This window comes from Thalassophryne amazonica, chromosome 3 (assembly GCF_902500255.1).
Source record: "Thalassophryne amazonica chromosome 3, fThaAma1.1, whole genome shotgun sequence".
Taxonomy (NCBI): Eukaryota; Metazoa; Chordata; class Actinopteri; order Batrachoidiformes; family Batrachoididae; genus Thalassophryne; species Thalassophryne amazonica.
In genome coordinates this window covers 86,973,428-86,998,766 of record NC_047105.1, presented here as the reverse complement: position 1 = coordinate 86,998,766, position 25,339 = coordinate 86,973,428, and the positions used below count along the sequence as shown (strand labels likewise).

General features: G+C 42.9%; 1 protein-coding gene across 2 annotated transcripts in view; it reads left to right on the top strand.

The window, feature by feature from the left end:
• The window catches only part of myl9b (myosin, light chain 9b, regulatory), a 32,164-nt gene extending 11,420 nt beyond the window's left edge, over positions 1 to 20,744 (top strand). The window contains exons 2-4 of one of the 2 annotated variants that reach the window (XM_034167033.1): positions 4,197 to 4,400; positions 15,789 to 15,950; positions 19,801 to 19,976. In XM_034167033.1, coding sequence (XP_034022924.1) covers positions 4,217 to 4,400; positions 15,789 to 15,950; positions 19,801 to 19,976 — 522 coding nt within the window. In that variant the 5' untranslated portion in view covers positions 4,197 to 4,216. Of the gene's footprint in view, positions 1 to 4,196; positions 4,401 to 15,788; positions 15,951 to 19,800 lie in introns of those variants that run through there. The other variant, XM_034167034.1, reaches the window with a different exon arrangement.
• The last annotated feature ends 4,595 nt before the right edge of the window (positions 20,745 to 25,339 follow it).

Below are 25,339 nucleotides of genomic sequence, written 5' to 3'. Positions count from 1 at the left end.
AATGTGCCGGAAAAAGTGCTGATGTCCACATCTTCTGCCTTTTTGTAAAAGTCAGACGAGGTCCCGGATCAACAAAGCTTTCACGTTGGAAATGATCTGGTTGTTTGTGCGGGGTGTCAGCCTGTCCATCGGCGCTGGGAGCGAGCTGCGCTCTCAGCAGTTGTGGTCCATCCTTAAAGGGGCAGTAACACTCCTTAATCTGTTTAATCCCTATAAAATCGTCCCTGAAAGCCATATTAATTTTTCGAACGGTGTCCACCTGGAGGTCTCTTACAGTTTCTGGAAAAAAACTGATGCAGCAAAGATCCAAATCGTTCAGACATTTATTCGCAATAAAAAATAGACGAGAGGGGTGGACCACACCTCACTCAAAGCCTGCTCACAGGCGAATGAAGCAACCGACAGGCATGAAAAAACTCACGCATGCGCACGAGGGTTCAAGCTTGGCTGACACAATCACACGTGATTCAAATCCATATGGTTTTTGAAAAAAATAATAAGGTCGGATACTTTTCTAACAGACCTCATACAGCAAGAGATCATTTCATCAGGTCAAAGATCAAGGCAGGAATTTGGATTTGCTGTCAATTTCAACAAAAGTTTTGAATAGAAGCAAAAATAAATGCACAGCCTCTGAGTAACGCGAGACCAAAAAATTTGACCTGACAGCTTATTGAGCTGCAGCACTTCAAAAATAGTTTAAGCACATTTATCATCCTGTTGTAATTTTCATGAAAGATCCCATTAAAATTAAGCTTATTTTGGTTGGTTTAGTCAAGTCAGTATGTGAAATGTACTTTTAACTCCTGGTATCCTTTTTATGATGTGAGGTGTGTGTATGAAAAATCTAAAGGTACTGGGCACAGGTGGAATTGAACCCCAGACCTTCTTGCTAGGAGAGGAAAGTGCTAGGTTTTGTCCCCTTCCCCCAACACACACACACACACACACACACACACACACACACACACACACACACACACACACACACACACACACACACACACACACACACACACACACAATTTTCAGTGGTAAAACTGTTTACATTTACTGAAATTTATGTCACAACAAATCACAACATTTCATAAAACGATTTAACTTATTTTACAGACTTGTAAATGACAAAGCTGCATAATGAGCAATTAAGTGGGGACCTCTGGCTGTATTTAAGGGCGTACCTGTCAAATCAGTGTTGTGTTGCATTTAACATAAGAGAGGAAAAATATGTAAAGAATCTGAATATGCCACTGAGGAAGTAAGCCTGAATGGGCAAACTTTTGTTCCACCAGAACCCCTGGATCACAACTAGGGAAATGATGAAGGTATTAGAAAAATCTGACAGAAGTGAGACATCATCCACCTTTAAGAGAACATCCCATCACAATGGTTTAAAAACCAAGGAAAATTGTGACCAAGGAACTATTAGTCAAAACCAGACATTAATTAAAAAGCTTTGATCTATGTCCTGATTAAATGCTGTTTTTTATGATCAATTTTTTTTTTATTGAAAAATGTATTATATATTCACATACAGTGGGGCAAAAAAGTATTTAGTCAGTCTCTGACTGTGCAAGTTCTCCTACTTAGAAAGATGAGAGAGGTCTGTAATTTTCATCATAGGTACACTTCAACTATGAGAGACAAAATGAGAAAAAAAAATCCAGGAAATCACATTGTAGGATTTTTAAAGAATTTATTTATAAATTATGGTCAAAAATAAGTATTTGGTCAATAACAAAAGTTCAACTCAATACTTTGTAACATAATCTTTGTTGGCAGTGACAGAGGTCAAATGTTTCCTGTAAGTCTTCACCAGGTTTGCACACACTATAGCTGGTATTTTGGCCCATTCCTCCATGCAGATCTCCTCTAGAGCACTGATGTTTTGTGGCTGTCGCTGGGCAACATGGACTTTCAACTCCCTCAACAAATTTTCTATGGGGTTGAGGTCTGGAGACTGGCTTGGCCACTCCAGGACCTTCAAATGCTTTTTACGGAGCCACTCCTTTGTTGCCTGAGTGGTGTGTTTGGGATCATTGTCATGCTGGAAGACCCACCCACGTTACATCTTCAATGCTCTCACTGATGGAAGGAGGTTTTGGCTTAAAATCTCATGATACATGGCCCCGTTCATTCTTCCCTCAACACGGATCAGTCGTCCTGTCCCCTTTGCAGAAAAACAGCCCCAAAGCGTGATGGTTCCACCCCCATGCTTCACAGTAGATATGGTGTTCTTGGAATGCAACTCAGCGTTCTTCTTCCTCCAAACATGACGAGTTGAGTTTTTACCAAAAAGTTCTATTTTGGTTTCATCTGACCACATGATATTCTCCCAGTCCTCTTCTGGATCATTCATATGCTCTCTGGCAAACTTCAGATGGGCCTGGACACATACTGGCTTATGCAGTGGGACACGCCTGGCACTGCAATGTTTGAGTCCCTGTCTGCGTAGTGTGTAGCCTTTGTTACTTTGGTCCCAGCTCTCTGCAGGTCATTCATCAGGTCCCTCCGCGTAGTTCAGGGATTTTTTTCACCGTTCTCATGATCATTTTTCACCCCATGGGATGACATCTTGGGTACAGTCCCAGATCGAGGGAGATTATCAATGGTCTTGTATGTCTTCCATTTTCTTTCAGTTGCTCCCACAGTTGATTTATTCACACCAACCTGCTTGACTGTTGTAGATTCACTCTTCCCAGCCTGGTGCACATCTTCAATTTTCTTCCTGGTGTCCTTCGACAGCTCTCTGGTCTTGGCCATGGTTGAGTTTGGAGTCTGACTGTTTGAGGCTGTGGACAGGTGTCTTTTATACAGATAACGAGTTCCAACAGATGCCATTAATACAGGTAACAGGTGGAGGACAGAAGAGCTTCCTAAAGAAGAAGTTACAGGTCTGTGAGAGCCAAAAATCTTGCTTGTTTGTGGGTGACCAAATACTTATTTTCCACCATAATTTACAAATAAATTCTTTAAAAATCATACAATGTGATTTCCTAGATTTTTTTTCTCATTTTGTCTCTCATAATTGAAGTGTATCTATGATGAAAATTACAGACCTCTCTCATCTTTCTAAGTAGGAGAACTTGCACAATCAGGGTCTGACTAAATATATATTTTTTTTTACCCCACTGTACATATACATAGTTTTTTCCTCCCCCTACTTTTTTTCCACATAGTGAGTGCAAACAGGAAGTACAAATGTTTTTGTTGTTAAAGTGGAATTTGATTTGGATTAGTGGTTTCCTTTCAGATGTGAGTCTCTCTTACAAGTGGATGATGTCACATTTTCATCTGATCTTTCCCAGCCTTTTATTAGTTCTAATGCCTTCTGAAGTGAATCAAATGCAATCAGTCTATCACTTTCAAAATGCCTATATGGAAATAAATCAGACCTGCTCTGACAAAACGGTGATTGATAACATTGAATATTTGTACACAGTAAATTTTGCTGAGTAAAATTTACTCTGATGGGATAACATTTGGTCCCAGTCTAAATAGAATAAAATACACTCTTATTTAAGTGATCATTATTGTATTGTAGGATTAAACACGGTATGGTTTTCCCTTTTGACAATTTTCCACAGAAATATAATTACCGTTTTAAAAAAATAAATTGACAATGTGATTCAGATGTAATTTGATGGCTTAATATTTCAAATCATCAAATCTCACAGAGTACGGTTGTAGTTCTCCTCCATCACTAAATGAATCGAGAGCCATTCAAAAAAGAATTGACATCACACACCCCGGGTCCTGCCGAAGCATGATGTCATACTTTTTCTATGTGACTCATCCTCCCTGCAAACGCCAGCTGGGCCTTCTGCCTGCTGTCGCACACCGGGCTTGACATCATGGAACAAAGACACATGAGGGTAAATCAGACCTGCAATGACTGTCAGGTCTATTTCTGAGAGGATTTGGTGTTTTCGCACTTATTGCTGTGCCTGGGTTTTAAGAGGATGTGGTGACAACAGGTTTTAGTTCTGCTCAGGACAAAGTAAAAGGATGATAGAAAAAGAGCTCCATGAAACAGTACACCAATTTATAGCCTAATGAGCATCTTGATGGCTTAACGGTACAAAATTCATAGGAATCCAGTGAATCCAGCAACATTACCAAACACTGCATGGTCATAGCGTACATTTAGCCCATTCTGCACTCATGCCTGAATCATGTCTTTTAAATGCACACAGGCCAAGATCCAGCTGTCACCATGTCCAGCAAGCGTGCCAAGGGGAAGACCACAAAGAAGCGGCCTCAGAGGGCCACGTCAAATGTTTTTGCCATGTTTGACCAGTCACAGATCCAAGAGTTCAAAGAGGCCTTCAACATGATCGACCAGAACAGAGACGGCTTCATTGACAAAGAGGATCTGCATGATATGCTGGCATCTCTGGGTAAAACAAACACACACAGTCCTTTCCTTGACACTTGTGGTGTCCATTGATGAGGGAAGAAAAATGTGCCACTGCTTTGCATTGGAAGATGCAGTTCATCAAAAAGGATTAGTTATGATCAAGGTTGCACTTCAATGGTTGTGCTTAACTGTTTAAAATTAGACTAATTTAACTCCTTTTCCCCCTGCTCTTCTGTTCTTCTGTTGAAATTGAAGATGTCAGACTAGTATTACTTTTACGTCTTGCAAATCTTCATAAGGCATGCTTCCATTGTGTGACAGTGACCAAACACTAAGGTCTTGGGTACTAGGTCTCTTTTGAGTACTGCTTGAATGACTGTCAAATGAGTGGATACTTAGGGTGACTCTGATGAAGAGTATCCCTTGTATTATCGGGAAATGTTGGCTATGATTTTTGAACATATTGTGTGTTTCTCTGAGCATGATCCCAAGTGCCCAGCTGCTGGTGAAGGTTAATGGGACACCCACCCAGTGAGCATTTTTATGTTGAAAAGACGTTCAAAACTGAGAGATTTTTTATTTTTTTAAATCAACATTTCACTTTAGACCATTTTTAACCATGATTTTGACTAGTGGTATTTTCAACCTGTAGAATGAGCAAATCATAATTTTGAAGCCTAGTGAGCAAGGCATGTGTTGTGTGGGCCGCTGAAGAGGAGGTACTGCTGGCCCACCACCACCAGAGGGCGCCCTGCTTGGAGTGCGGGCTCCAAGCACGAGAGGGCGCTAGACCCAGAAGAAGTGACAGCTGTCACTCATCCTCTGCACCAGCTGTCACTCGTTCATCATCACCACCATAAAAGCCGGACTGCAACTCCACCTCCCCGCCGAGAAATCGACTACCATTACCAAGGTAATTTCTCTGTGAACTTAAGACTGTGTATCTGTCTAAACTCTTCTTTGCAGCCGTTTTCCTGTCGGTGAGACTCGTCTGTGGAGGTGGCATTTGAGGTGTTCAGCGACGGCTTCGCAACACCTCCCACCCAGATAAGTGCTCAAACAGGAGCTGCACGAGTGTGTACTTGGAGGTGGAGGCGCTTCCTCCCTCGGTAACTGTGGATTTACTGAGTGTGCGGACTCACACTCACTCATATTTCTGCTTTCTGCCAGCAGTACCAGGGTCGACAGCCGAAGACAGAGGCCACCTGGGGACTCGGGACTTGGCGGCTCCGGTGTTCTTCAGACCGTTGGTGGTGGAAGCCGTGTGGGACGCAGCTTCTCTCTCGTCGGGGGTCTTCTATCTTCGAGCCTGCCCACACGTCACCTGGTGTTAAATTGACTGTGCAGATTACAGTACGTTTCATTGTGTATTATCGCAACATTAAATTGTTACCTTTTTGGCTTATTCATTGTCCGTTCATTTGCGCCCCCTGTTGTGGGTCCGTGCTACGACACCTTCCCAACAGGATTTCTCGGCCATCGTCATGGATTCCGAGGGGCGTCAACCCGAGCTTGAACGGCCAATGGAAGAGCCAGGAGCGCAGGCGTCAGCGGGAGGCGTGTTGAGTGGATGAAGTTCAAATGGAGGGATATGAGCTGTATTTTGTAAACAGAAGATATAAAAAAGGCGGTGGTGTTGCTCTGTATACAAAAACAGATCTGATGTGTACAATTGTTGAAGAAATGACAATTATGAATGATGTCATAGAAATTGTAACAGTGGAACTTGTACATGAAACATCTAAGAATATTTTAATTAGTTGTGTATACAGAGCACCAGATTCTTGTGTTGTGAAATTTACAGATAAAATAATTGAATTATTCCATCAAATTAAAAACAAAACGCTTTTTATGTGTGGGGACTTTAATATTAACATAGAAAGCTCCAGCTGCCAAAGATTAAGTGATTTTGTGAATACAATGTATAGTTTGGGGTTATTCCCCTTGATAACAAAACCAACCAGAATTACATCGCAAAGTGCAACGGTAATTGATAATATATTTACAAACAGAACAGATGAAATTATTAAGAATGGGATCTTCATGACAGATATTAGCGACCATTTACCAATTTTTTCAATATTTAAATATAAAAATAGGTACAACAAAAAAAACTGATATAAACTTTAAAAGAGATAAGTCAGTAAAAGCCTTAGAGGCATTAAAATATGACCTTAAAAATCAAAACTGGGAAGAAGTTTATGTCAGTGATGTTAATGTAGCATATAACTCATTTATGAAAATATTGATGAAATCATACAATAAAAAATTGTAAATTAATTGAAATTAGTAAGAAAAGAGTAAATAAACCATGGCTGACAAAGGGAATAAAAAATGCTTGTGCAAAGAAAAACTATTTATACAGGTGCTTTTTAAAATTGCAAACAAAGGAATCAGAACATAAATACAAAAAATATAAAAATAAACTATTAACAATAATTAGGAAACAAAAAAAAAGATTATTACAGTGAAAAACTAAATAAGAGTAAAGATAATATGAGGGTAACATGGGGAATTATAAAAAGTGTGATGGAAAGTGATGGAACGAAAGAAACTATTCCAAATTACTTTGTTAAGGAAAATAAAGAGATATATGATATAAAAGAAGTTGCAAATGGGTTTAATGATTATTTTTCAAATGTAGGGTCAAGTCTGGTGGGAAATAAACCAATAATAGAAGATAAATTATGTACATTGGTAAATACGGTCAATAGTATTTTCCTGGACAATGTGGAAAAAGATGAAATAAGAAATATTGTAAAAAACTGTGTAAGCAAAAGATCAACTGACCATGAAGATTTAGACATGATGACTGTAAAAAGTATAATAGAAATTGTTATTGAACCATTTACTTATATTTGTAATCTGTCTCTGTCAACTGGGGTTTTTCCAGATGAAATGAAAATTGCTAAGGTAGTCCCATTATATAAAAATGGAGACAAACATAATTTTTCTAATTACAGGCCAGTATCATTGCTTCCACAGTTTTCTAAAATTATGGAAAAAGTTTTTGTAACAAGATTGGATAAATTTATTGAGAAACATCATATTTTAAATAATGCTCAGTATGGATTCAGAACAAAACATTCAACAGCTATGGCAATTATGGAACTAATAGAGAAAATACAACAACAATAGATAATAAGGATTATTTTGTAAGTATTTTTATTGACCTGAAAAAGGCTTTTGATGTTATAGACCACTCAAGATTGCTCCACAAGTTACAACAATATGGAATAAGAGGTGTTGCACATCAGTGGGTAAAAAGCTACTTAGAAAATAGAAAACAGTTTGTTCAGATAAATAATACCAAATCAGAATTGTGTAACATTATTTATGGAGTACCACAAGGATCGGTACTTGGACCCAAACTTTATTTTGTATATCAATGATTTTGTGAATGTATCCAATGTGCTTGGCAGCATTTTATTTGCTGATGATACAACGCTGTTTTACTCTGGATCAGATATACAGGAAGTAGCACAAGTGATAAATACAGAGTTGGAAAAAGTTAAACATTGGTTTGATATAAACAGATTGTCACTAAATATTAATAAGACAAATATCATATTGTTTAATGATAGAGCGAAAGAAAATAATGTGTCATTACAAATAGATGGAATGGATATACAAAGGGTAAAAGAAATGAAATTTTTAGGAGTCATGATTGATGAAGATCTTACATGGAAGTCGCACATAAATTACATAAAAGGAAAAATAGCAAAAGCCATTGCTGTTTTGCATAAAGTAAAATATTCATTAAATAGTTATGGTTTATTAACATTGTACAATTCATTGATTGTCCCATATTTAACTTACTGTGTAGAAATCTGGGGATCAACATATACAACCTATATACAACCTTTATTTATTTTGCAGAAAAGAGCTTTAAAAGTGATTAGTAACAGTGGTTTTTAGAGATCCATCTAATCCATTGTTTATTAAGTATAGGGTACTTAAATTTCATGATTTAGTTTATTTGAAAATATTACAAACGATGTACCAAGTTAATAAAAATACTTTACCAACAAACATTCAAAATATGTTTGAAAAAAGAGTAAGTAGTTATAAATTGAAAGGAATAGAAGTCTTTAAAAAACCAAGATTTAGAACCAAAGTAAAGGAAAGGAGTATTGCAGTAAATGGTGTCAAATTATGGAACAATCTTAATAAAGAAATTAAAGAATTAAGGTCGCTTAAATTATTTAAAAAACATATTAAATTAGATGTATTAAGTAAGTATGAAACTATGAAGTAAGTCAGTGGGCTGCAAGAAAGTCAAAAAAAAAAAAAAGTAAACTGTTAATAATGTTTGGAGTGTCTTAAGTTTAAATGTAACCTGTCAGTGATGTAATCTATTAATTTCTGGTCATAATTATGAAATGGGTCAGTGGTATGTGACAAGTTAAAGAAATGCAATCTGTTAAATAATGTTGACTATGATGCTGTATATTGAAAGATTGTATTGTTAAAAGGGGCAGAAATCATAAGACTTGTTCTTCTTTCTGCTCCTTTTCATTCTGGTATTGTGGTGCTTTTGTTTTTTGCTTTTCTGTTTTTCTTTTAAATGAATGAAATAAATATTAAAAAGAAAAGAAAAAGAAAAGAGTGAGCTGCAGCAGATCTTAACCGCCTTCACGGCTCGGTTAGATTTAGTGACCGAGCAGAATGTCCTCCTTAATCGGAGGGTGGAGGCTCTCACCGCCAGGGTGGAAGCGCGCGATCAGGGCGCTGCTGCAGCCACTCCTCTGGCTGGTCCTGGGCCTGTATCAGACGTTCCACTGGTCCTTCAACGAACCCCCCCACCGTCCCCTGAAGCATACATAAGCCCTCCGGAACCGTACGGGGGCTGTGTCGAGACGTGCGCGGACTTCCTCATGCAGTGTTCGCTCGTCTTTTCACAGCGCCCTGTCATGTACGCATCAGACGCTAGCCGGGTGGCTTATGTTATTAATTTGCTTCGAGGAGAGGCACGCGCATGGGCTACGGCGCTTTGGGAGCAGAATTCACGGCTCCTAACGTCTTATACTGGGTTTGTACGGGAGTTCAAACAAGTGTTTGATCATCCCAACAGAGGCGAGACCGCTTCGAACGTGCTGCTGTCGATGAGACAGGGGCGCTGTAGCGCAGCCGAGTATGCAGTCGACTTCCGCATCGCGGCAGCGAGGTCCGGCTGGAATAACGTTGCGCTCCGCGCCGCCTTTGTAAACGGACTGTCCCCGGTCCTTAAGGAGCACCTACTGGCTAAGGAGGAACCGCTGGATTTTGACGGGCTTGTCGATTTAGTTATACGCTTAGACAACCGTTTAAACGAGCATCGTCGGGAGCAGGCCGGGGGGCGTGACCGGGCACGAGCCGTCCCTCCCCCTTCCGGTTCCGACAAGGTGATGTCGTCCCCACGCTTCACTGCCAGAGAGCTCCGTGTGGCTACAGCTCCCCCTGCTGAGGAGGCTATGGACACGAGCAGGGCCAAATTAAGATCAAATATCAGACAAAGGAGGCTGGCCCGCGGGGAGTGTTTTGTCTGTGGCTCTTGTGAGCACATGCAGAAGGACTGCCCCAAACGGTCAAACTACAACGCCCGTCCTTAGAAACTGGGCTAAGGGTGGGCCATAACACGCACGCGGGAAAACCCCGCAAATCTGCACGAATCCCAGTAACAATCCTTTGTGGGGATTTAACCCTTCACGCCCCAGCACTGGTAGACACGGGGTCTGAAGGGAATCTGCTGGACAGCAGATGGGTAAAGGAAGTAGGGCTCCCTCTGGTGGCTCTGCCGACACCATTGCGGGTGCAAGCACTAGATGGCACCCTGCTTCCATTAATCACACATCAGACACAACCAGTGACTTTGGTTGTGTCTGGGAATCACAGGGAGGACATAGTGTTCCATGTAACACCTTCTACCTCCCGAGTGATTTTGGGCTTTCCATGGATGGTGAAGCACAATCCCCGGATAGATTGGCCATCCGGGGTTGTCACGCAGTGGAGCGAAACCTGCCACCGGGAGTGTTTAGGATCCTCGGTCCCTCCCGGCACTACGGCTAATGAGGAGGTCAAAGTCCCCCCCAATCTATCGGCGGTGCCAAAGGAGTACCATGATCTTGCTGACGTTTTCAGCAAAGATCTGGCGCTCACTCTTCCCCTGCACTGACCGTATGATTGTGCCATCGATTTGTTCCCGGGCGCTGAGTACCCGTCCAGTAGGTTGTACAACCTCTCACGTCCGGAACGCGAATCAATGGAGACCTACATCCGGGACTCCTTAGCTGCCGGGCTGATCCGGAACTCCACCTCCCCGATGGGTGCTGGTTTCTTTTTTGTGGGTAAAAAAGACGGCGGACTCCGTCCATGCATTGATTACAGAGGGCTGAACGAGATCACGGTTCGCAACCGATACCCGTTACCTCTGTTGGATTCAGTGTTCACGCCCCTGCATGGAGCCCAAATTTTCACTAAATTGGATCTTAGAAATGCGTACCACCTGGTTCGGATCCGGAAGGGAGACGAATGGAAGACGGCATTCAACACCCCGTTAGGTCATTTTGAGTACCTGGTCATGCCGTTCGGCCTCACTAACGCCCCCGCGACGTTCCAAGCTTTGGTAAATGACGTCTTGCGGGACTTCCTGCATCGGTTCGTCTTCGTATATCTGGACGATATACTCATCTTTTCCCCGGACCCTGAGACCCATGTCCAGCATGTACGTCAGGTCCAACAGCGGTTGTTGGAGAACCGGCTGTTTGTGAAGGGCGAGAAGTGCGAGTTCCACCGCACTTCTTTGTCCTTCCTGGGGTTCATCATCTCCTCCAACTCCGTCGCCCCTGATCCGGCTAAGGTTGCGGCGGTGAGAGATTGGCCCCAACCAACAAGCCGCAGGAAACTACAGCAGTTCCTAGGCTTTGCAAATTTCTACATGAGGTTCATTAAAGGTTACAGTCAGGTAGTTAGCCCCCTGACTGCCCTGACCTCCACCAAGGTCCCCTTCGCCTGGTCGGATCGGTGCGAAGCCGCGTTCCAGGAGTTGAAACGCCGGTTCTCGACTGCACCAGTTCTGGTGCAGCCTGATCCTGATCGCCAGTACATAGTAGAAGTGGACGCCTCTGACTCAGGGATAGGAGCCGTGCTGTCCCAGAGCGTGGAGGCTGATAAGGTTCTCCATCCTTGTGCCTTTATTCCCGGAGGTTGACCCCCGCTGAACGGAACTATGACGTCGGCAATCGGGAACTTCTTGCGGTGAAGGAGGCTCTTGAAGAGTGGAGACACCTGCTGGAGGGGGCATCGTTGCCCTTTACGGTTTTCACGGACCATCGGAACCTGGAGTACATCCGGACCGCCAAGCGGCTGAACCCCAGGCAAGCCCGCTGGTCTCTGTTCTTCGGGCGCTTTGACTTCCAGATCACGTATCGCCCCGGGACCAAGAACCAAAAACCAGATGCATTGTCCCGGGTGCACGAAGAAGAAGCCAAAGCGGGGCTGTCGAACCCCACCGAGACCATCATCCACGAGTCCACTGTCGTGGCCACCCTCACCTGGGACGTGGAGAAGACCGTCCGGGAGGCCCTGACAAGGAGCCCGGACCCGGGGACTGGCCCCAAGAACCGACTGTACGTCCCACCAGAGGCAAGAGCTGCCGTATTGGACTTCTGTCACGGGTCCAAGCTGTCCTGTCATCCCGGAGTGCGTAGGACCGTGGCAGTAGTCCAGCAGCGCTTCTGGTGGGCGTCCCTGGAAACCGACGTCCGGGACTACGTCCAGGCCTGTACCATCTGCGCCAGGGGCAAGGCAGACCATCGGAGGACGACGGGCCTCCTCCAACCCCTGCCAGTGCCTCATCGCCCCTGGTCTCACATCGGCCTGGATTTCATCACGGGCCTCCCGCCGTCCCAGGGCAACACCGTGATTCTCACAATAGTGGACCGGTTCTCCAAGGCGGCCCACTTCGTGGCCCTCCCGAAGCTCCCAATGGCCCAGGAGACAGCAGACCTCCTGGTCCACCACGTCATGCGGCTGCATGGGATACCATCGGACGTTGTATCAGATCGTGGTCCCCAGTTCTCTTCACAGGTGTGGAAGAGTTTCTGCAAGGAGCTGGGGGCCACCGTGAGTCTCTCGTCCGGGTACCACCCCCAGACCAACGGCCAGGCAGAGCGGGCCAACCAGGAGTTGGAGCAGGCCCTTCGGTGCGTCACCTCCGCGCATCCGGCGGCCTGAAGTCACCATCTGGCCTGGATCGAGTATGCCCACAACAGCCAAGTTTCGTCTGCTACCGGCCTCTCCCCTTTTGAGGCATGTTTGGGGTACCAGCCCCCATTGTTCCCACTGGTGGAGGGAGAGGTCAGTGTGCCCTCGGTCCAGGCCCACCTCAGGAGGTGCCGCCGGGTGTGGTGGACCGCCCGCTCTGCCCTATTACAGGCCCGGACGAGGGCTAAGACCCATGCGGACCGCCGACGTTCCCGGCCCCCACATACCGGCCCGGGCAGGAGGTGTGGCTTTCAACAAAGGACATCCCCCTTTGTGTGGACTCCTCTAAGTTAAAGGACAGGTACATTGGACCATTTCATATCCTCAAGATCATCAACCCGGCCGCAGTGAAGCTCCGACTCCCGGCTTCACTGCGGATCCACCCTGTATTCCACGTGTCCCGCATCAAGCCATACCGCACCTCGCCCCTCTGTGCACCTGGACCTACGCCGCCTCCTGCCCGGCTCATCGACGGGGAGCCTGCTTGGACGGTCCGCAGGCTCCTGGACGTCCGTCGTAAGGGCCGGGGGTTTCAATACCTGGTGGACTGGGAGGGGTATGGACCCGAAGAACGCTCCTGGGTGAAGAGGAGCTTCATCCTGGACCCGGCCCTCCTGGCTGAGTTCTACGCACGACACCCGGACAAGCCTGGTCAGGCGCCAGGAGGCGCCCGTTGGGGGGGGGGGGTCCTGTTGTGTGGGCCGCTGAAGAGGAGGTACTGCTGGCCCACCACCACCAGAGGGCGCCCTGCACGAGAGGGCGCTAGACCCAGAAGAAGTGACAGCTGTCACTCATTCATCATCACCACCATAAAAGCCGGACTGCAACTCCACCTCCCCGCCGAGAAATCGACTACCATTACCAAGGTAATTTCTCTGTGAACTTAAGACTGTGTATCTGTCTAAACTCTTCTTTGCAGCCGTTTTCCTGTCGGTGAGACTCATCTGTGGAGGTGGCGTTTGAGGTGTTCAGCGACGGCTTCGCAACACCTCCCACCCAGATAAGTGCTCAAACAGGAGCTGCACGAGTGTGTGCTTGGAGGTGGAGGCGCTTCCTCCCTCGGTAACTGTGGATTTACTGAGTGTGCGGACTCACACTCACTCATCATATTTCTGCTTTCTGCCAGCAGTACCAGGGTCGACAGCCGAAGACAGAGGCCACCTGGGGACTCGGGACTTGGCGGCTCCGGTGTTCTTCAGACCGTTGGTGGTGGAAGCCGTGTGGGACGCGGCTTCTCTCTCGTCGGGGGTCTTCTATCTTCGAGCCTGCCCACACGTCACCTGGTGTTAAATTGACTGTGCAGATTACAGTACGTTTCGTTGTGTATTATCGCAACATTAAATTGTTACCTTTTTGGCTTATTCATTGTCCGTTCATTTGCGCCCCCTGTTGTGGGTCCGTGCTACGACACCTTCCCAACAGCATGTCCACATTTATCATTTAAAAGCTGGCAATGAACACCCTGTTGAAAATTGGTCTAAACATTCACATTTAAATCTGTTTTCAACATATTTTCACCATAACTGTTTTTTAAACGTCTATTCAACATTAAAATACTCCTTAACGAAGACTTAATTAATGATGTAACATTTTTTTGTAAAAAGTACCAACAGACAAATTACACTTAAACATCATTCTGGCTGTTGAGAGACAAGTACAACACCATCAAATATCACAAATATAATCATAATATGCAATTTAAATACAATGATACTATACAATGATGTCTTTGAGCAGGGGTGGTTGTCAAGTAGTTACTGCACTTTGTTTCAGTGTAGAAGGTTCCCTCCTGCTACATTCCTCCGTATAATGTGGATTTGCATCAGGAAGGGCATCTGGCGTAAAACATCCCAAATAAACATGCAGATCTACCTTGGATCTGCTGTGGTGACTCCAAGTGAAAAACTCAATATGAATAATGTTTTTGAATTGCCCCATTTGGTAATGGTTTTCTTAAATCTTTTCATAAAATTATCATGAAATCAACAACAGTTGCAATATAAAAATAAATGAATAAAAATGAGCAGTGCTACTTGGTTTTGGCAAAGCCACACACCAATTTCTTACGACAGTTTTCTTCAAAACATCTAAAAAATTGACATCAATGCAACATGTCCACATGCATTTTAATTTCAAATGTGCATGTCTACATATGCACACAAATTGTGACATTGTAACTTGTAAATATTTCCTTGATTATATCATAATTAGTGTCATTTATAGTGCAGGTTATGACTGTCATGGAAGTCAGGGAAACATTACACAAAATCATGTTGAAATAGGTGTTTTTCATTCAAGGTCTCAAGGGGTGGCGACCCACGAACACCGTGGTGGACACCGGTGGTCAGGGAAGCTGTCCGACTCAAGAGGGAGTCCTTCTGGGATATGTTATCTCGGAGGACTCCAGAGGCAGTTGAAAGGTACCAACAGGCCTGAAGGGCAGCAGCCTCTGCTGTGAGGGAGACCAAGTGGTTAGTGCGCTTGGTTTCAATGCGGAATTCAAACCCCACCTGTGCCACATTTCTCCATATAATGTGGAGTTGCATCAGGAAGGGCATCCGTCTCTGTATTTATCATTATTCCTCCAATATTAGTCATTTATTTTTAAAACTGATTATTCAGTGTTGTTACTGCTCCCTCTGGCAGGTTGTTCCACCACCACCAGTCATTGTAAATTAGAATTTCTTCAAATCCAGACATGACCTTTTAAACTTGCGATGACCTTGCTGTTGTCTCCTGATAATGGTAGATCAGGAGTATGTTCAAATGCAGTATGCGCTTTGTGCTTCATTATGCATGAACTCTGCGGCATAACTGGGTGCGTTCACACTCTGGTTAAAGAGAGGAAAAAAAAAAACTATTTCAGAGATTTATTCTTCCATACACAGTATTTAAATAAACTAATTATGCTGCATTCTGATGGCACAAAGTGGTTGTCTGTGTACACTCTGAGCACACAGCAGAATGTGCATACATTATCCTACACAGACACTGAGGGGTGTGGGTGTGTGTGACACATCAAATGACTAAATATCAAGAGCTGCACCAACATACTCTGTTGTATATGGAAACATTTATTCTTAAAGAAACAAACACAAATGAAACTCTTTAAATATGTCTGCTTACAATTAATGATTCTTGCAGTGATAGTGGGGATATTGGTCACAGTGTTGATGGTCCACAGGTAAGAATCCCTCTGATGATTACCTGGAGGGGATGATGAGTGAAGCTCCGGGGCCTATCAACTTCACAATGTTCCTCACCATGTTTGGCGAAAGGCTCAATGGAACAGACCCAGAAGACGTCATCCGTAATGCTTTTGCCTGCTTTGATGAGGAGGGATCTGGTGAGTCATGATCTGCAAACTGATATAGACCAACAGAAATGCAGTAGATACAGTAATCCACTGTAGCTCAGTGGCTACATTTGTACTGTAGGAGCAACCACACTATAATATTTTGTGCTTGCAGTATACTTGCTTGTAGTATTGTTGCCTCTGCCAAGGATGTTGTGTGATTTAGTTGTGCCTGCTCATTAGCAAGATAACATATGGGGAGCACGAACCAGTTTTAATAAAACATAAAACATCACACAGATTAAGGAGCGGTACAACCGGTTTAAAGACGTCGGCACATTCCATTGTGACAGAAGATTTGGCCATGAAAAGGGTGGCGGTGAAATTCATCATCCCGAAGCTTCTGACGGCGGAGCAAAAGCACCTTCGTGTTGAAGTCTCACAGGACATGCTGTGACATGCCCACCTCTTCCACAATTTCTCGGATAGTCACATGACTGAAAAGTCACCGAAAGCTGTCTGAATGTTCTGAATGCTTTCCACCTGGTTGTCGCACAGTTTCTGGCAAAATTTGATGCAGTAGCGCTGCTCCAGTTGTTCCATCTTTTTCCTTGCAATGAAAATCTGCCGAGAGCGCGACACATGTCCTCACACAAAGGCTGCTTGCCAGCAAATGACGCAGTCGACAGACGTGAAAAAATTCACGCATGTATTGTGCACGAAGGTTGGCTCATGCAAGCACACGTGATTCAAATCCATCAGGTTTTTGAAAAAAAAAAAGATCCGATACTTTTCTAACAGACCTTGTAAATATACGAGGTCTGTTAGAAAAGTATCCGACCTTATTATTTTTTTAAAAACCATATGGATTTGAATCACGTGTGATTACATCAGCCAAGCTTGAACCCTCGTGGGCATGCGAGAGTTTTTTCATGCCTGTCGGTGACGTCATTCGCCTGTGAGCACGCCTTGTGGGAGGAGTGGTCCAGCCCCCTCGTCGGAATTCCTTTGTCTGAGAAGTTGCTGAGAGACTGGCGCTGTGCTTCATCAAAATGTTTTCAGAAACTGTGAGGCACATCCGAGTGGACACCATTCGACAAATTAAGATGGTTTTCGGTGAAAATTTTAACGGCTGATGAGAGATTTTGGATTGTTTCTATCGCTGTAAGGACTTCCCACGGAGCGGGACGTCGCGCAGCACTCGGAGGCGACGTCATCATCCTGTTTCAAGCTGAAAACCTCCAAATTTAAGCCTCTGTTGACCCAGGACATCGTGAGAGAACAGAGAACTTTCAGAAGAGGTCGGAATCAGCAGTTTATCTGGACATTCCACTGTTAAAGGAGATTTTTTTAATGAAAGACGTGCGGACGGATTGCCGCGTCGGCTCGCAGTCGGCGCGGCGCACCCGCCACAGGAAAAGCACCTCCGTTGGAAGCCTTAAGGACAACTTGGAACATGCCCTGCTGTTAAACAATTTCTCAGATACTCACTCAACTGAAAGCCACCAAAAGCCGCCTGGATTTTACAAATGGTTATCAACACGGAGGTGTTTTAATCCTGTGGCGGGCGCACCGCGCTGGCTGTGAGCCGACGCGCCAATTCGTCCGCACGTCTTTCATTAAAAAAAATCTCCTTTAACAGTGGAATGTCCGGATAAACTGCTGATTCCGACCTCTTCTGAAAGTTCTCTGTTCTCTCACGACGTTCTGGGTCAACAGAGGCTTAAATTTGGAGGTTTTCAGCTTGAAACAGGATGACGACGTCACCTCGGAGCGCTGCGCGACATTCTGCTCCGTGGGATATCCTTACAGCGATAGAAACAATCCAAAATCTCTCATCAGCCGTTAAAATTTTCACCGAAAACCAGCTTAATTTCTCGAATGGTATCCACTCGGATGTGCCTCACAGTTTCTGAAAAAATTTTGATGAAGCACAGCGCCAGTCTCTCAGCAACTTCTCAGACAATGAAAATCCGACGAGGGGGCTGGACCACTCCTTCCACAAGGCGTGCTCACAGGCGAATGACGTCACCGACAGGCGTGGAAAAACTCACGCATGCGCACGAAGGTTCAAGCTTGGCTGACGTAAAAACATATGAATCAAATCCATATAGTTTTTTTGAAAAATAAAACGGTCGGTTTCTTTTCTAATAGACCTCATATATATATATATATATATATATATATTATATAGTGTGTGTGTGTGTGTGTGTAAGGTTAGATAGACCTTACCTTTTGTGAAGTGCCTTATGTTGTGGTTTGGCAATATATTTAACAAATAATGAATATTTGAGTTCAGTGGAATGAATATTTAATTCGGTGAAAGATGGAACCTCATGAAATATTTGTACCATTGCAAGAATGAAAAAGCATTCATTATTTGTTTCACATAACAGCGAAAACAGATCCTTGTCATTTGATATTTTGAATGAATGAATGAATAGAGTTTATTCGGCACATGATTCAACAAAAAAACTCATAACAAAACAACATTACAAAGATCCCATGTGGCCGAAAGGGTGAGGGCAGAAGCAAATTTATTTTATGAATTTATAAACAGAAAAGGGACATTTTGGCCTGCGCCACTGGTCCTTTGACGCCCAGCATGATCTTTAAATAGAAGTCCAAACTGTTCTCAGCCAACTTGCAAAAAACAATCCTGACGATATAGTCCGTGACATCGTTGTGTTGAATTCAGTACATACTGCCACATGCTTTCCTTACTCCAGTGAAAAACCACGTCAGAAATTTGTCCAGCTTTTCATCCTAACTTCATCCTCTTCATCCTAACAGCTTTTCATGCCTCCAGACTGCTTACAGCGTAGTGGATTTGTTTTTTGGTGTTAGAAGAATGGGGACCATCAATTAGCTCCTTCAAACCGTCATCCACCACAAAACAAACTCTGCCATGTTTAGCTAAACGCTGCCCCCAGTAGTGTGAGCATGCGTGGTTGTGTGCAATAGCACATTTCATATGGCACCAAAATTGCACACTAAAAAGAACTATTGCACAGTAAATGAAACACAATAGTAAATGGCATGAATAATCCATGTCACGTGACATACAAGCCACCAATCAAATGACAAGGATCCACTCAGCCATTATATTAAAATAAATTTTAATTGAAATGTGGGTATAGGGCAAGGAAAAACCTATTCAGTTATTTTGTGTGGCTTAAGATATAGTGGTAGAACCTTGATCATTACTGGTATGGTTTATTTTTTTAAAATGGTGAGTGTATTTTATATCCTGATTATTTTGATCCTGTATTTGGAACCAAAAGGTCTACTTTTGACGATCAGGATCAAAGACGTGATTAGGGATCAAAGGATCAGTAATACGCAAAGATCAGTAACTGAGTACAAAAGTCAATGCAGTTGATCACATTTGTCGTTGACTTTCCACTGCACACTGGCTGGATAAAAGATCTGTGGTAGCAATGCGGGGCAACAGGAGTTCATCTGATCAGTTATTGATGTTATATAGCAACACTGCTGTTCTGTCATGACGTAAGTGTGGCCAACAGTTGTATTTTGTCTCTGGGGCCTGATTGCCATGAAAGATATGAGCAAAAGGCTCAAAGCAGTGATGTCATAGAGATAGATCATATAATTGTAATCAAAGTTTGGGATCATTTTTCAGCAACCAGGATCAATGATCAATAATTTGAGTCAATTTGGTTGGCTGACGTGTTGGCCAGAGGTCCATTGTGCAGTGGCTTTACTTTGGTCATCACTGTATGGACACCTTTTGTAGAATGAACTAAGCGTCATAATTTGCTGTGGGGCTTAAATTAAAGGACACTGTGTCCTTCTAGTTGTACATCTGACAGGAAGGTATTTCATGCCTTCAGTTCATATTTGTATGCCACATCTGTCAATCCTTGTACCTGTCTCCAAGGTGTGATCCACGAGGACCATCTGAGAGAGCTGCTAACCACCATGGGTGATCGCTTCACAGATGAAGAGGTGGATGAGCTTTTTCGTGAGGCACCCATTGACAAGAAGGGCAACTTCAACTATGCAGAATTCACCCGCATCCTGAAACATGGTGCCAAAGACAAGGATGATGAGTAGACTGACAAGATGACTGCACATGTACTACATCAACAGCCAAGTTTCTACTTTTGTGGCCCTTGTTTTGAGAAATTTGTAGTGTGCTTGCAAGGCTACCAAGTGGGTGTGGACATTGTGCTAACAGCTACTGCCTTTTATTTAGACCTATATATGTTTATGAAGGGTAGGACCTCGGGATCCACGCAATATACCACAATACACTTTTCAACTCGCAACTCTTTTCAGATCATTGAAGGTTATCCATGAAAGTGTGTCTGAGTTTATGCATCTTGTAGGAAGATCTTAAATCCACTTATCATTACAGATCATTCCCCTTGCTCTTCACAAGACCTTGGATGGGTAAAGTTGAGTATCCTCAGATTGCAGCTATTCTTAAAGAGGAATCTTCTCTCAACTCTTGATATGTCAAACACTAATGTGTATGTTATATATCTGTGCATTTGGATGACCAGATTAAATGCTATGCTATATCCCCACTATGTTTGCCTCCTCCTGAACAAGATGTGCACCAAGCCTCCTTTCATGGAGCTGTACCGATGTGATGGCAGTGGATGAAGAAATTATTCCAATTTATTTATGAGTGACAATCACAAGCAATCCAAAAATTAAAGTAATTAAAGTAAATTCATGCCCATGAAACCTTGAAATTGATCGCACATGCTTAGTTACTCTATTGTGCTCTTCCCGTCACACCTGTTGAAGTATTCTGTATTGAAGTTTGAAGTTATTCAGGCAAATAAAGTCTGTGTATGATAGTGACTGCAAAAAGTGGCAAGTTCTTGCATCATTTCTGTGCCAGGAATCACAGCTACCTTTACTTGGGTGTCTCGAGCTGCTTACACATCAGGTCCAGAGGTTTTCATCCCTCCCCTCAGCAGACTTTACTGATTGACTTCTACTTTTTTTTTAAATCTGTGAAATAAACCTTTCTGCACCTGTCGAACCACTGCTCTTCAAAGTCTAGTCCAGTTTTCTCTCTGCAAATAAATGACTACAGAAATGGACCAGAGCACATGCAAAACTGATCACAATGCCAAAACTCATCTACTGCGTGCCACCTGCACCATTATAGCCATGTGAGATTATATATATATATATATATATATATATATATATATATATATATATATATATATATATATATTTATATATATATAAAAGCATCCAGCATGCAGATGCCTTATTGCTTGTGTCAATGCCTAGGCTAAAAGGGCACCTGGGTGCGGGGAGATAGCTGGATTGATAAGGAGGGATGACTGGTCTGCCTGGGTGGTCTTCAGTCAGGATCCAGAAACATACTGTGAAGTGACGGATGCAGCAGAATACAAGCTTCCAGGACTGATGTGAAAACATCTTTTGAAGCTTTTTCATAGCTGTGGTGAATAAAAGCCACTGAATGCAGTTTTACAACTGGGGGAGGTGTTGGTGGTAGGCTCCTCACTTTCACTAATCACTAAAAGCTCCTGGGCAAGGTCATTAAAACTAAAATTGCTCCCAGGGTGCAGATGAGTGCCTTGTATGGCAACAAATATTTGTGTGTGCATATGGAAAGATGAATGTGAAGCATTGTTATAATGGTCTTTGAGCATCTGCTTCAGATTGAAAGGTGCTATAGCAATTCAGTCCATTTATCTTAGTTACCGGTGTAACAGTACATCTTCCTCCTAAGTGTCCTAAGATATCTTTTTTTACATCGTCATTGTGTGATATTGTGTGTAGAATTTTGAGGGAACAAAATTAATTTAATCCTTTTTGGAATAAGGCTGTAATATAACAAAATGTGGAAAAAAGTGAAGTGCTGTGAATACTTTCCGGATGCACTGTATAATATGCAACTTTTCGGAAACTTTCACAGGTGGCAGTTATTTGGTCATTTTAAAAAAAATATGGTTACTTGATAGGAAAAATGTGACAAGCAAATTGGTTTTTGGTTGCAATAAACTTTGTGCAATAACCCTCTAAGGACTTCATGTACTGTACTCTCGCAATCTCTGAACCATCCCTTAGTTATGCTGCTATAGACTTAGACTGCTGGGGGGTTCCCATGATGCACTGAGTGTTTCTTTCTCTTTTTGCTCTGTATACACCACTCTGCATTTAATCATTAGTGACTGATCTCTGCTGTTTTCCACAGCATGTCTTCTTCCTGATTCTCTCCCCTCAGCCCCAACCAGTCCCAGCAGAAGACTGCCCGTCCCTGAGCCTGGTTCTGCTGGAGGTTTCTTCCTGTTAAAAGGGAGTTTTTCCTTCCCACTGTCGCCAAGTGCTTGCTCATAGGGGGTCGTTTTGACCGTTGGGATTTTTCTGTGATTATTGTATGGCTTTTGCCTTACAATATAAAGTGCCTTGGGGCAACTGTTGTGATTTGGCGCTATATAAATAAAACTGATTTGATTTGATTGTCCCAAATGCATTGATTGAGATAGTCTGCTCACACAAATATTTTGGTGTGGAATTCACTCTTCCAAGAGATGTTAACATTGACATTGTAAAGGGCTGTAGTAACTGTAAATGACAGACATACAGCAGGTAAAACAATCATTGAAAACATTTTTTTTCAGTAAATGTATTTCTAAAGGTTCTATTGACATGAAATTTTCACTAGATGCCTGTAACACCCCAAGTAATCTATACATACAAAGAAATAGGTGCCCATAAATTAAATTATGTGTAATAATGTGAAATGACACAGGGAAAAACTATTGAACACACTTACTGAAATTTATTTAACATCTTGTACAAAAGTCTTTGTTGGTAATGACAGCTTCAAGATGCCTCCTGTATGGAGAAACCAGTCGCATGCATTGCTCAGGTGTGATTTTGGCCCATTCTTCCACACAAAGTCTTCAAATCTTGACCGCTCCGTGGACCTCTTCTATAAACTCTGATCTTTAGTTCTTTCCATAGATTTTCTATTGGATTCAAGTCAGGTGATTGACTGGGCCATTCTAGAATCTTTATTTTCATTCTCTGAAACCAGTTGATAGTTTCCTTGGCTGTGTGTTTGGGATCATTGTCTTGCTGAAATGTCCACCCTCATTTCATCTTCATCATCCTGGTAGATGGCAGCAGATTTTCATCAAGAATGTCTCTGTAGATTTTTCCACTCATCCTGCCTTCAATTATATGAAGTTTGCCACAGCCGTATTCTGAAAAACAGCCCCGACCATGATGTTCCCACCTACAAACTTCACAGTTGTAATAGTGTTTTGGGGGTGATGTGCAGTGCCATTTATGGTGTGTATTATGGCATCCAAAGAGTTCAGTTTTTGTCTCCCCTGACCAGACTCTATTCTCCCAGTATTTCACAGGCTTGTCTAAATGTTGTGCAACAAACTTTAAATAAGCTTCATCATGCTTTTTCTTCAGCAATGGAGTCTTGCTTGGTGAGTCATGGCAGATGAGTACATTACTTGTTTTCTTTGCAATAATTGTACCTACTAATTCAAGGTCTTTTTGAAGCTCTCCACAAGTGGTCCTTGGCTTTTGGACAACTCTTCTAATAATTCTTTTCAGGCCTCTGTCAGAAAACTTATGAGGAGCAGCTGGTTGTGGCCAGTTTATGGTGAAATTACACTCATTTCACCTTCAGATTGTGGCCTCACAGTGCTCACTGGAGCATTCAGAAGGTTAGAAATCCTTCTGTAACCAATACCATCAGAATGTTTTGCAACAATAAGGTTATGAAGATCTTGAGAGAGCTCTTTGCTTTTACCCATCATGAGTGTTTCTTGTAGGGCTGGGTGATATGGCCTAAAAATAAAATCTGATTTTTAAAGAAAAAAATTCTTTAGATTTTTCCCCCTACTTTTTAAAGAGTACAAATGACAGAGATGACCCCAAACAAGTTTTGCTTTTATTTGATCAAAATCTTAACAAAAGTAACCCCTACTTACCTCTTGGAATTGAAGTTCCAGCTGTTCTTTTGTTTTAAAAAATAATGTTTTTTGTTGCGCGCTCTTGTTCCCCTCGTAAAGCGTGGCATTTCTCCCACTCGGCTGGATGCATCTGTTTAAATGCTGGAATAAGTTTGTTGTACTGCTGCCTTTTGTTGCAGTGGGCTTTAGCAGCATGCAATCACTTGTTCCACGTCTACCACAGCAAACCCAAACCACTGACCAAACTTGTTCTTCATTAGCGGTAGCCATGTTGTTGTTGTGTAAAGGAAACAGGACAGGGATGGGGTGGAGCTACGGAGGGTCCTGGGGACAAAAGTGGTGCTGTAGCAAGAGTAGAAAAAAACTCTATTTTTTATTTTTTAAAATTGTCCGCAACAAAATCTTGAATTAATCCATAAAATCGATATATCGCCCAGGCCTAGTTTCTTGTGTAACTGCTTAGTAATGAGACACTTTTTCTATAGGCCATCACTTGGGACTGAACCAGCTGATACTAATTTGCACTGACAAGGGGCAGGATTGCTTTCTAATTGATAGATTACAGCTGGTGTTTTGCTTTCCATGCCTTTTTGCACCTTCCTTCTTCAGGTGTTAGATACTTTCTTCCTGCAGCATTTCACATTATTACACAGAATTTATGGACATCTGTAGTTTGATTTTTTTTTTTTTTTATGTGTGGATTACGTGGGTTGTTACTGGGAAAAATAGTGACGTGTTCAATACTTGTTTTACCCCTGTAGCTAGTAAACACTGCAATCTAACATCCTGTTGGGAAGAACACAGTATAAACTCTGTGCATGCAATCCCAAATCTGAAAATAAATAAATAATATTGGATGAAACATGCAAATAAAAAGAAAACCAGTGATCCTTACATTTATTTTGACTTTTATTTCATTGCAGACAGTATGAATCCAAGATATTTTGTGGTCAACTTCATTTGATTAATGTCCTTGTTTCCCATGCAGAAACTCCTCAGTTCCAGGCCATCCCTACCCATTCTCTGTGTAATGTGGAGGTGTGTCAGGAAGGGCATCCTGTGTAAAACATGTGCAAAATAAACATGCAGATCCACCTCAGATCTGCTGCAGCAACCCCGAGTGAAACAAGAGAGAAGCTGAAGGGATTGAAGCACATTTCCATAAAGTTGGCACATGGGCAACTTATTATAAAAATCTAAATTAAATCATCACATTTACAGTCAGATTTTGCAATACAAGTCAGGGGATGGATATATGGATATGCTGGTTCAGTGACCAAAGTGGACAGGAAGAGACTATAGAGGACAATCGGAGAGGATCACTGGTGTGAACCTGCCCTCCATCCAGGACCTGTACTCCTCCAGAGTGAGGAAGCAGGCAGGTGGCATCAGCAGCGACTCCTGTCGTCCAGAATTCACCCTTTTCATACCTCTCCCCTCTGGTCAGCAATACAGATCACTGTACCCAAGGACCACCAGGCTAAA